This window comes from Spermophilus citellus, assembly GCF_964194105.1.
Source record: "Spermophilus citellus genome assembly, chromosome: 5".
Taxonomy (NCBI): Eukaryota; Metazoa; Chordata; class Mammalia; order Rodentia; family Sciuridae; genus Spermophilus; species Spermophilus citellus.
In genome coordinates, this window is record NC_138186.1 from 95,242,683 (window position 1) to 95,256,507 (window position 13,825).

The 13,825-nt window shown below is 32.3% G+C and overlaps 1 protein-coding gene across 5 annotated transcripts in view; it reads right to left on the bottom strand.

Annotated features, from left to right (window-relative positions):
- Nucleotides 1-13,825, bottom strand: part of SNX14 (sorting nexin 14) — a 118,935-nt gene that overhangs the window by 19,141 nt on the left and 85,969 nt on the right. For 4 of the 5 annotated variants that reach the window (XM_081294873.1, XM_081294871.1, XM_081294872.1 and 1 more), the window contains 6 exons: nt 11,556-11,679; nt 11,118-11,282; nt 10,852-10,947; nt 2,968-3,059; nt 2,138-2,194; nt 971-1,201 (listed from right to left, as the gene is read on the bottom strand). In XM_081294873.1, coding sequence (XP_081150999.1) covers nt 1,163-1,201; nt 2,138-2,194; nt 2,968-3,059; nt 10,852-10,947; nt 11,118-11,282; nt 11,556-11,679 — 573 coding nt within the window. In that variant the 3' untranslated portion in view covers nt 971-1,162. Of the gene's footprint in view, nt 1-970; nt 1,202-2,137; nt 2,195-2,967; nt 3,060-10,851; nt 10,948-11,117; nt 11,283-11,555; nt 11,680-13,825 lie in introns of those variants that run through there. The other variant, XM_081294874.1, reaches the window with a different exon arrangement.

Below are 13,825 nucleotides of genomic sequence, written 5' to 3' on the forward strand. Positions count from 1 at the left end.
TGGAGTTGGAGAATATAATGCTAAGTGAAGTTAGCCAATCCAAAAAATCCAAATGCTGAATGTTTTCTCTGATATAAGGAGGCTGATTCATAGTGGGGTTGGGAGGGGGAGCAAGGGAGGTTAGATGAACTCTAGATAGGGCAGAGGGGTGGAAGGGGAAGGGAGGGGGCATGGGGTTAGAAAAGATGGTGGAATGAGATGGATATCATTACCCTAAGTACATGTATGAAGACACAAATGGTGTGAATATACATTGTATACAATCAGAATATGAAAAATTGTGCTCTATATGTGTAATATGATCTGTAATGCATTCTGCTGTCATATATAACAAATTAGAATAAAAATAAATAAATAAAATTGAATAACTTTTTAGACTAACTTTGCTCAAGAAATACAGTTAATTCTATATTTTTCTTTTGAAGTGATAATAAACAACATAAACCTAAAACCACTTGCCTAAATCATACAACAACTTTTAGAAGACAGTTAACATACACTTCAGGGCAAAATCACAAACAGCTGCAAGTATATAAGGCCATCACTTGCCAGTCACCCAGCAAGAACATGAAGGACTTCTGTGTTATGAAAAACTCATACAGGAGTTTTATTTACAGACACATAGTTAACTATGTGGAATATGGGGCAGAGAGAAGAAAAATACAAATCTACTAAAATGTATTAACACTACAAATTAGAAACTAGTCATATCTAAACTGTTTCTCCACACTAAACATAATTATTTTCAAAGTGATACAAAAGATTATCAGTTTTTGCTGTTTGCTCTAAAGAGATTATGAATTGTCTCTTTTAAAAAATGATAAGTGAGGCTGCAGATGTAGCACAGTTGGTAGAGTGCTCCCCTAGCATGAGAAAGGCTTTGAGTTCAATTCCCAGCAGGGGGAGGGGCAGGGAAGGCAGTAAGTGACGTGTTCTAAAAAATTTAGATAACAGACACAAAATGAAAAGCTATGAATACCAATCACTTTTAATCATTATTAAGTCTGTGTTAGTCTTTATTAAAACAAAAAATAATCAAAATTTCAGACACTGAAGTACATGATATATACAAAAATATACAAAAGTAAAAGCAAAAAGCACATTGCTATTATACTAGCATAGGAGAAATTTTAACTGGATATTCTACACCAAATACAAATGTTTACATCCAGGACGTCATGGAGGTAACTTCCTTTTGTACCTACAGTAAAAATAAGTCCATTTAATAGAAGACAAAAGGATAGGGTTTATTTGTGAATTTCCTAACAATGCATTAAATTAAACAACTGTCTAACAATATATTAAAATTCTAACCTAAAACACACATACACAGAAAACCAAAAGAAATCTGCTGAAATATGCAGCACAAAAAATCTATGTCTTAGGAGAAAGTGGCAACAAACATGACAAAATCTCAGAGGTGATGGCTTCCTGGTAGTGATTCTAATGCAATCAAACAAAATGCTCATAACTGCTGTTCTTTTTTTAAAAATACATTTAATATTATTATAATTTGAAAGCTTATGATTAATAAATAGTCCAAATTTCATTTTGCCTACTCTACAAAAGTAATATTTCATTACAATATCCTCACGTTAAATAATAACCTTTTCACCCAAAGGGTGTAGTCAAAAAATAGTAGAAAATAATGGCTTAAACCTTTTTTCTAAGATTGAAATACTAAAGACTAAATATAATAATAAATTACCACACTCTAATTCCAATTCATTTTTGCTCTTGGTTTTGTAGACTCAACTGCTTCAGAAAATATTTAAGTCTTTAACTTGCACAGCATAAAATGTTGCAGATGACAATTTAAAGAGCTTGGATGAAGCATTAGAATGGATTCTAATGCTAAGACTTAAACTTACATCTTCCTTTGAGAAGACCATAAAAGGTCCCTTTTCTGCTTGTAATTAAGAAGGGATGTATTCTGGCCATTCAGTCCCTGTCACCTCATATTTACTCCATTCTTGGGCATATTGAATAAAGAAACTATAAAGAACCATTTTTTTGAGGTTGTTCAATTTTTAAATGTCACAGTCATGAGGGTTTCCATAACTTTTGTGTCCCAAACTAAAATAAATGTGAATACACCATTAAGAGAATAACAAATAACATTATAGCTTTTAATTACCTTATTGAGCTCTGGAAACAGTTCCTGTATCACAATGTCCAATAAAACATAAGTAAGCTAGAGCACAAAAAAATAGGATTGACAATGTAAAACAGGCACAAAAGCTTAGACTGTACTAATAATGTTCCATTCTTAAAATGCATGGTAGGTATACATTTGAATGTGAATGTTTTATTACTATGCCTGACCCATTTTTATGTTAAATATTTTTTTTTAAAATTTATGTCAATTTTAAATAAACAAACAGATATTAAACTGTAAGTGTATGAAGATCTACATAAAATGTATTAGACTACACACATAAAATGTTAAGTGTGGTTACTCTATGTGACTCTAATTTTAGAATTACTAATTTTAAATTTTTTATTTCATGAATTTTCTATATATTTCATATTTTCTACAATGAATATACATTTTAAATTTATGTCACCAAGGAAAAAAAAAGGTAATCATCAAAGAAGGATTAATACAAATAAAACACTTTTCTGCCAGTCACAATAGCGCACGCCTGTGGCTTGGGAGGCTGAGGCAGGAGGACTGGGAGTTTAAAGCCAGCCTCAGCAAAAGTGAAGCACTAAGCAACTCGGTGAGACCCTGTCTCTAAATAAAATACAAAAAATATGCTGGGGATGTGGCTCAGTGGTCAAGTGCTCCTGAGTTCAATCCCCAATATCCATAAAACAAACAAAAAACTACTTTTCTATCTGAATAATTAAATTACATTGCCTTGATTTAGTATAATGTCACACAGTTAATCATATAGCAGACACCCTATTGGGTCAGTCAGCAAACCTAACCAACACTTTTCAACTGGCTTTAATGACTTTTACCTGTTTGTTGAGTACTGGCTGCTGTAAACCATCAAACAGAAGCCTGATGCTCTCATACTTGGTTTCTTCACCAATACACTTGACTATCAGATCTAAACAAGAAAGTCACATAAAAAACAATTTTATAAGCAACTCATCATTAACTTCATCCTAAAGCAGAATCCCTACCCTTTTTCCCCAGATATTGTGAAAAGAGTACAAATCCTATTTCCCAAACCAGTGTTTCTGCAAGAGACTTGTGAAAAAAGTTTTATGATCAAATTGAGAAATGCAGTATCCTGCATCTCACTTTGGAGACTGTTCATATGCCAAATGAACAAAGCATACTACAAGCTCTGAGGAATATCACAGGACATAAATCTACTAATATTAAGTGATAAAAGAGAGCTGGAAAATGTATGTTGTATTATCCCACTAGGGTAAAGCAAGAAATTTAAACTCTAAAATGGTGTTTGTATTTCTGTATGTGTACAGAAGAATGTCTGTGAGGATTAAACCTAAGTGAAGTAAAAGCCCACTTTTACATAGTGGAGAGGATGCCTTCTATGTTCTATATATTTTCAGTGTTCTTAATATCAGATCAAAAAGATTGTTTTCAGTACTGTGGATTAAACTAGGAGCATTTTACCACTAAAATATACCCTCAGCCATTTTTAATATTTAATTTTGAGATAGGGTCAAGTTCAAGCTGGCCTTGAACTTTTGATCCTCCTTTCTCAGAGTCCCAAGTGCCTTGGATTATAGGCATGCAACACCATACCCAGACTAATTTAATTTTTAAGGTAGACTTTTATCATCAAATATGACCAACTTATTTCTGTACATTGTCATATATTACTATTGACCATCTTACAGACCAATCATTTTGGGGAATGCTACAAATGTTTACATACTAATTTTATGGCACAATAAGTTCAGATTTGTGTCTGGCTGGATTGCTGTCATATACTACTCATATCATTGCTGTTATCAAAAAGAGTCACTGCTTCTTAAAATATCCACTGAATGTTTTCCCCAAAGAGAAAAAGAAAATTACTGTTAGGTAAACAAGGTGGTCAAACATTTGCCCTTCTACCACATAGCAACTAAACTCTTGGTGGGAAACTCTCACTTTACGCTCAGTTTTAAGAGGTAAATCAAACCTTAAGAGGCAAAGGTTCAAATTCAATTTACAATGAATGTAATACATTCTTGACATTTTGAAAATAAATGGCCCAATATGAATCTCTGTTAATTCTCAAATTCACCAATACTACACAGAATTTCCCAATTAATATGCATGAAGCTAAAAGATAAATATAAGAGGCCCCATTAGACCTTTCAGGTGTCACTACGTAAGAGATGAGTAAAAGATGATGACAAAAAGGCATGCTTACTCATGAACTAAGTCACTCTTTCCCAAACAGAACTCATAAAGTAGATGTGATTTAAATCTGTGCCTCAGCAAATAACAAAATAGTATATTCACTGTCATTCCACTTTCCTAAATACCAAAACTGAGACTACCAGAAGCATAAAGACTAAAGGTCACTGTATTACATCAAAAAGGTAAGAAATTATCTCATTTACCTACACAAGACTTATTCTAAACCAGTTTACATTCACTTTTACATTTAGACCCCATAATGATCTTCACAAGGAGTAGCAGAACTATTCCAAGACTAATTTTTCAATGTTGAAAATTTTCAATGTTGAAAATTCTTCCAAGGTTTCACTTTCTCCTTCCCCATCCCTTTTCTAATAGACTTTACTTTTTAGAAGTTTTGGTTTCACAGCAAAACTGAGTTGAAGGTACAGGGACATCCCCTATACCTCCTGCTCCCACATATGAATTGTCTCCCTCTTTATCAACATCCAAAGAGTGATACATTTGTCACCATCAATGAACCTATACAGACAAATCATTATCATCCACAGTTCATAATTCACATCAGGATTTACTTTTGGTGTTGTACATGCTGTGAGTTTAGACAAATGTATAATGACATAAACCCTACTATAGTATCATACAGAGTAGTTCCATTGCCTTAATAATTACCTACACTGTACATATTCACCCCTCCCCTCCACCATTATCTTCTTACTATCTCCTTAGTTTTGCCTTTTGCAGATTGCTGTATAGTTGGAATCATATAGCATATAGCTTTTCAGATTGGCTTCTTTCACTTAGTGATAGGCATTTAGGTTCCTCCAGGTTTTTTCATGGCTTAATAACTCATTTCTTTGTAGCACTGAATAATATTCCATTATCTGAATGTACCACAGTTTATTTATCCATTCACTTACTGAAGGACATCTTTGTTGCTTCTAAATTTCGCAAATTGTTTATAAAATTGTTATAAATATTTATGTGCAGGTTTTTGTGTGGACAGAATTTTCAACTCACTGAGGTACACAATTTTTGTATCGAAACAAAACTACCAAACTGTCTTCTAACAATGTCTTATACCATTTTGCATTCCCACCAGCAATAAATGAGAATTCCTGTTGCTCCATATTCTCAATAGCATTTATTGTTGTCAATGTTCTGGATTTGGGGCATTTTAATAGGTGTGTACTGGTATTTCATTGTTGTTTTAATCTGCATTTGGCTGATGACATATAATATGTAGCATCATTTCATATACCTATGAATCATTTGTGTATCTTCTTTGTTGAGATACCTGTTAAATTATCTGGCCAAATTTTTAATCAGGTTGTGTTGTTATTATTGAGTTTTAGGATTTCTTTATATATATATATATATATTTTTTATATATATATTTTTTTTAATCAGGTTGTGTTGTTATTATTGAGTTTTAGGATTTCTATATATATATATATATATATATATATATATATATATATATATATATATATTAACAGTTCATATTTGACAAATATTTTCTCCCACTCTGTGGCACGTCTATTCAAAAACTCTTGACAGTGTTTTTCACAGAGCAAGATTTTTTATTTCAATGTAGCTTATTGTTTCTTTCATTCATGGTTCATGCCTTTGGTGTTGCCACTAAAAAGTTATCTGCAAACCCAAATCTTCTCTCATCTTCAATGAGTGTCAATAGTTTTGATTTTTATAGTTAAGTCTATAATAGATTACTTTCTTTCCATATTTTTATTGGTGCATTATAGTTGTACATAATGGTAGAATTTATTGTTACATATTCATACATTCATACAATATAACAATATAATTTGGTCAATATCATTCCCTAGTATCTCCCTTTTCCCTCCCTCTCCTTCCCCCTCCCCTTGGTCCCTTTCTTCTACTGATAACCACCCCCCCACCTTGCTCTACAGCTCCCACATTTGAGAGAAAACATTTGGATTATTTCATTTGACATAATGTTCTCAGGTTCTATCCATTTTCCTGCAAATGATGTATCATTTTCTCTATAATTGAATAAAACTCCACTGAGTATACATACCACATTTTCTTATCTATTCATCACCTGGGTTGGTTCCAGTTTGGCTACTGTAAATTGTGCTGCTATAAACATGAGTATACATGTATCACTATAGCACAATGAATTTGATTCTTTAGGATAAATACCAAGGAGTGGAATAGCTGGGTCAGATGGTGGTTTCATTCCTAGTCTTTTGAAGAATCTCCATACTGAATTCTATGGTGATTGCACTAATTTACAATCCCACCAACAATATAAATGTCCCTTTTTCTCCACATCCTTTCCAGTATTTATTATTGTTTGTATTCTTGATAGCTGCAATTCTGATAAGAATGAGAAAAAATATCAGTGTAGTTTTGATTTGCATTTCCCTGTTTAGAGATGTTGAACTTTTTTTCATATGTTTTTGGACATCTGTATTTCTTGTTTTGAGAAGTGTTTGTTTAGTTCATTTGCCCATTTATTAGTTGGGTTTTTCTGTGTGTGTGTGTGTGTGTGTGTGTGTTTGGGGCATTTTCTTGAGTTCTTTATATATACTAGATATTAATCCTCTGTCATAAAAGTAGCTACCCAAAGATTTTCTCACATTCTTTAAATTCTCTCTTCACATACTTAATTGTTTCCTTTACTGTACAGAAGCTTTTTAATTTGATGCCACCCACATATTAACTCTTGACATTATTTTCTGAGTTTCTGGGGTTCTACTGAGAAAGTCGTTGCCTATGCGTATATGTTGGAGTGTTGACCATGAGTTAATTTTTGTGAGGGACATTTGGTCTGTGTTTTTCTTTTTAGTTGTTTTATTTTGCATGTGGATGCCCAGTTGTTCTAGCATCATTTGTTGTAAAAACCATCTTTTCTCCATTGTATTCTTCTCCTTTGTCAAATATCAGTTCACATTATTTTTATGTGGGTTTATTTCTAGGCTCTCTATTTGGTTTCATTGATCTATTTGTCTATTCTTTCAATAATACAACACTACCTTTATTACTACAGCTTTATAGAATGCCTTAAAGTAAAGTAATATCGACCCTCTGTTCTTCTCTGTCAAAGTAATTGGCCATTCTGGGTCTTTTGCTCTTCATATAAACTTTAAAAATAATACAACTTGCTGGGTTTTTACTAGAATTAATCTAAAGGTCAAGTGGAGAAGAACTAATGTGTTCACAATATTGAGTCTTCCTACCCTAACATGAAAAATCTCTCCATGTATTTAAATTCTTAGTTTCATCAGAGTTTTATAGTTTTCCTGATATAGATCTTGTATGTATATATTAGATATATACCTAAATATTTCATTTTGGGGGATTACTAAGTAAATGGAATTATTTAAAATTTCAAATTGTACTGGTTCATTGCTGGTATACAGGAAAGTGATTGACTTTCATGTACTACCTTTATATGCTGCAACCCTGCTGTGATTAATTTGCTAATATTTTATTGAATTTTTGCATCTATGTTCATTAGTGATATTGGTCTGTAATATACTTCATAGAATGAGCTGAAAAATTTTTCGTGTTTCTTTCACTAAACATAATAGAAAATTTATACAATTTCTTCTTTAATTCTCTCATAGAATGCATGAGTGAACCCATGTGGATCTGTACTTTCAGTTTTAAATTTCATTGATTACTGAAAATTTCTGTAATAGATATAGACATTCAGATTATCTGTTTTTTTCTTATGCTCTTTGGCATATGGTGTCTTTCAATGTATTGTTCCATTCCACTGGATTATCAAATTTGTGGGTACAGAGCTGTTCAGAGTATTCCTTTATTATCCTTTCATGTCCATGGGATCTGTAGTGATGTCCTTTTTTTCATTTCTAATTAATATCTTTTCTTTTTTTCTTAGTCTGCCTAGAGGCTTATCAATTTTATTGATTTTTTTCAAAGAACCAGCTTTTGGTTCCATTAATTTTCTCTACTGATTTCCTGCTTTCAATGTTCTTGATTTGTGTTCTAATTTTTATTATTTCTTTTCTTCTGCTTATCTTAGATTTAATGTGCTCTTCTGGCATTCTAAGGTAGAAACTTGGATGATTAAATTTAGATCTTTCTTCTTTTCTAATATACACATGCAGCACTTTTGCATCATCTGACAAAATTTTGATACACCGTGTTTTTTTCATTTGGTATAAAGTATTTATTATGTTTTCTAGAAATTTCTTCTTTACCTCATGTGTGGCTTAGTCTCTAGGTACTTTGGGACTTTCCAGCTATCTTTCTGTTACTGATTTATATTTAATTCCATTGTGGCCTATGGACATACATCATAAAATTTCCATTCTTTTCTCTTTGTTAAGGTATGTTTTATGCCTCAGAATGTAATCTATCTTAATGACTATTCAAAGTACACTTGAGAAGAATATGTATTCTACAATTCAGTTTTTCTTTTTTCTTTTTTTGGTACTGGGGATTGAACCCAGGAGTGCTTAACCACTAAGCTACATCCCAACCCTTTTTATTTTTTGATACAGGATCTCACTAAGTTGCTTGGGGGTTCATAAGTTGCCGAGGCTGGTTTTCAACTTGTGATCTTCCTGTCTCAGCCTCCCAAATCGCTGGGATTACAGGCATGTGCCCCATGCCTGGCTACTATTCTTTTTTTTTTTTTTTTTTTTTTTTTTTTTATTAATTTTAATATCTATTTTTTAGTTTTCGGCAGACACAACATCTTTGTTGGTATGTGGTGCTGAGGATCGAACCTGGGCCGCACGCATGCCAGGCGAGCGCGCTACCGCTTGAGCCACATCCCCAGCCCTGGCTACTATTCTTAAATGAAGCAGTCAAAAGATAATATCCAGTTGATGGATATCCCCATCCCCACCAACTAGTTGAACTCAACATCACCATCCTGATTTTCTGCTGGCTGCGTATGCATACTTTTGATGGAGGAGTATTTAAGTCACTAACTATAGTAATGGATTCATCTGTATCTTCCTATAATTCTACCAGTTTTTGCTTTACAGTTTGATGCTCTGTTGTTAGGTACATACATGTTATGTATGAAAACTAACCCCTTTATCATTATGTAATATCTTTCTTATCAATGATAAATTTGCTCTATCTGAAATTAATTGAGTTACTCCTGAGCCTTTTTTTAGAATAATTCCCTTTTTTATTTTTTTATTGGTGCATTATAATTTTTTATTAGTAGTGTAATCATCATATAGGTTGATTTTTTTTTCTTAACATTTTAAATATTTCACACTACTCCCTCCTTGTTTGTGTGGTTTCTGAGGAAAACTCAAATTTGCTTCTCTATAGGTAAGGTGTTTTTATCTTTGTGGCTTCACTCAGGACTTTTTTGTGTGAGTGTGTGTTCCTTCAGGTCCTGGTGGGGCTGCCAAGGGTATGTCTGGGACCCACTCTGAAACTAGATGTAGCATGGTATGTGAGTTTGTTAGGACAGGCTTTTTCCACGCCTTTGTCTGATTCCCAGAAGGTCTTCCACCCCTAAACTATCATTTGGCCCTATGTGAGAGTCAGGACTTTTTTCATCCTGTGATTTTTTATAGTTTAGAAATGATGAACCAATGTGTTGATTTTGTTTGTTTGTTTTTGGTATTTATCCTACGTAGTATTTTCCTGAACTTCTTTATTCTAAGGTTTGGTATTACACATTAATTTTGGGAAATTCCCAGTCATTACTGCTTGAAATATTTCTTTCCTTCTTCCATGCCTCCCTTCCTCCCTTTTCTCTTTCATTTATTTAGTGGTCCAAATCTACCAACTTTACAAGAGAGGTGACCATCTTCCTGCTTAGTGATACCTCTGTAACTTCAATGTGCCTACCTGTGTGTTTTACCTAAATATCTTCCTACTAGACTGAGCTATTCAAGTACTTCTTTTTTTTTTTTTTTTTTTTTTTTGGTACCAGGGATTGAACCCAAGGGCACTTAACCACTGAGCCATATCCCCAACCCTTATTATGTTTTATTATGAGACGGTCTCACTAAATTGCTTGAGGCCTTGCTAAATTGCTGAGGCTAGTTTTGAACAAGATCCTCCTGCCTCAACCTCCCAAGTTGCTGGGATTACAGGTGTACACCACACCACCCAGCTTCAAGTACATTTTTTATATCTTTTGTACTCTGCACTGTGCCTGGAACATGGAAGGTGCTCAGTAAATTTGGAATGAATGAATTCTTATCCTTTAGTCACGTACACTATTACAGCTTTTCTCATTGTATTAGTGTACAGCTGGACTCCAATAGTCACACGATGCACCACTTTGATCGGTTCAATAAGTTATTGTTGAAAAAATATGCCTATATTGTAGGAGTAGGAATAGCCTTGTCTTAAAGTTCTTAGTAATATCACCAGAAAAACAGATTGCATTTAGTGAGTTAATTTTAATTGATCCTTCTATTTCTAAAAGAAAAACTCACAGTAAAAGTTAGCTTCAATAATTACCATACATGGTGACCTCAAAGGAGTACTAATCTGTGTAAAATTAAGTTACTTAAATATTACACCTGGAATGTAATTCATCATTTCTTCAAAAGTCTGTTTTGCTCCTTTTTGCTTATCTTGGAGAGAGCGAGGTTCAGTGTTTTCACAGAATATAGCATCTAAAAAGAGTAGAAACAAATATTTATGAAATTTTTACCTATTTATACCCAAAGCATTTCCTCATAGAAATGCCAACAAATCAAAGAAAAACAAGACTTCTTACTCTTTCAGATCCAAATAAAATCATCAAGTAAACAAACATAAAATAAAGACATGATAAAATACAAACCTCTGAAAAGTGTTATGAGTGAAACTAAACGGTGTTCCTGAAATAGTTGTTCTAGTTTACACTGAAGATAGTAATCAGTATACACTTCCAGAGTGTTTTTAAAGAGGATTCGAGTTCCCATTAAGAGATGATGAAGCCAGTCAGGAACTTGGAAAACCACCCGTCCTGAGAAAAATCAATTGAAATATCTTGTTGTTCAAGAGAAATGGATATTCTGAACTTTGTTAAATATGGAAAATACAAATAACAATGATCACTATTTTATTTGTAAACACTAGTAGCTTTAATATGGCCAAGATTAATTACACTGAATTTGTATAAAAGTATTTTCAATAAAAATGTAAGTTAAAACAGGGGTCATTATTCAAAAGCATTAATTTACATCACAAGAAAAAACAAGACAGATGAATGAAAATGGTTTTAACACTTAGATCTTACCTACATACATCAGGTAATCATACACTCCTTCTACAGTCATCACCTCCATAAAATAATTCTGATTTTGCTTTCTTTCTGTATTCTCGGCACGGTTTGCATTATTCTTAAACAGATCATTGAAAAGCTAAAGAAAAAGTTGAAATAATAAAGAGAGATGCAGTTTATTACATTTATTGATGATAATCACTAAGGCTAAAGTAACATAGAACAAAGGTATTTAAACCTTTTCCAATCAAAATAATATCAGATAGATTTATGCCCAATATAAAAACAAAAAACAAATTCCTTCCAAAATATTACATAAAACTCTACATGCACTTGAGACACAAAAGATAATTCACTAGCTATAAAAACAAAAAAACTCCTTTGTCTTTATATATCAAAATGAATCAAGTAACTAATAAAGATGTGTATGGGGAGAGAGGAGAAACATGCTGGGGAGTGATACTGGCTAAATTGTATTGTTATATGAGTATTATGTGCATGTATGAATATGGAACAACAAATCTCATTATAATGTACAATTATAATGCACCAATAAAAATTATGGGGAAAAAGATGAGTAAATATATTACTGACAGTTAATTTTAATAATAGTATGATTTAAAGATTATAAATCATTTTTTATTAATGGGTAGAAATGAAAATTTAGCTTTAAGCAAAGTTTATTTAGACAATAATATCCATTGCTAAGAAATTTCTAATAAGTGAAAAAAAGCAACATATGGAAAAATACTAATAGTAAAAATGATGAAATAAAACTAAGTCTCAGCCCTACTTACTCCCAAAATATGCAAAAAGTTCATTATCAATAATAATAATCTAATATACCTGAGGTAACTAATTTTAACAAAAGCATTTAATCATTCATACATTTATTCAATAAACACTTATTATGTACTTTCTACATATTAGATAGCTTGCAAAGAACTGGGAATTCAAAGATCCAAATTTTAACATTTAATAGAAACAAATCAAGAAATAAATGAAGCATAAAACAGGAAATATAAGAGAAATATAGTATAGGAGCATATAGAGGAAAGTATATTCAGTTTTATCTGAAGATGGAATTTTCAAAAAGCTTCCAAGAAAAGTTTTATGAGAATAGAGATCTATTGGCTTTTGTGTCAGATATTCTTAACCCAGAGGCTTAAGCTTAAGACATATTTCCCCAACTCAAGAAATATGAAAAGGCTCACCCTGCTGATTCAGTCCCCTTACTCTTCTACTTTTAAAATTTTTAATTAGAAAACAGTAATATATGTAAACATATATACACCCAGTCATACATACATACACACACACACACACACACACACACACACTCACACACATTTATATATATATATATATATATATATATATACACATTACAAAGTAATAGTATAGTAAGTCTGGAAAAGAGGGGAAAAAAACACTTTAGTTAATACCACAACTTTTACATATTTCCTTTTAGCCTATATGTATACAGTTGTAATCAATGGGGTTCAAAAACTGTATTTCCTATTTTTTTTTTCATTTAGTACCATATCAAGTGTCTTTTTAAAAAATTTTTTAGTTGTAGTTGGACATAATACCTTCATTTCACTTATTTATTTTTATATGGTGCTGAGGATCAAACCCAGGGTCTCGCGCGTGAGAGGCAAGCGCTCTACCATTGAGCCACAGCCACAGCCCCTCAAGTGTCTTTATGGTGCTTTATTTTGTGCACAGTATTAATTTATCTGCTACAAAATATTCCCTGAATTCCTCAAAATAATTAATCATTTCTGCAATGTTAGACTTTCATGTATTTTCCAATTTCTATAAATAATACTTTAATAAAATCTTCACACACTAAAGGCTCTTGTATTAAAATAATTTTCTTTTGACATATCAGTAGCATTTGAGCCATGAGGTCAAAGAGTATAAATACCAGATGATGATTTGTTACACAGTACCAAATTCCTTTACCTAAACTTTGGGTCCATTTACAAGCCACCAGGAAAAGTAAATTTCAAGTTTGACAAAACTTTTAAAAAACTGTTATGCAGATATATCCTGAGTGCACTAAAATTCACACTCCAGTATAAATCCTATTTCCTTGCATTTCCCCTGAGTAGTCCTCTGTAATCCTAACCATTAGATCTCTGTAATCCTAACCATTAATCTTTAATATTCCACCATTTTGCATATATAGTGAAGGTCACCTAAAAAAGAATGATTTCGTAAGACTCTATTTTATCTTTTTGAGCAATTTAAGGTTTCAACATCAGTGTATATTCATAATA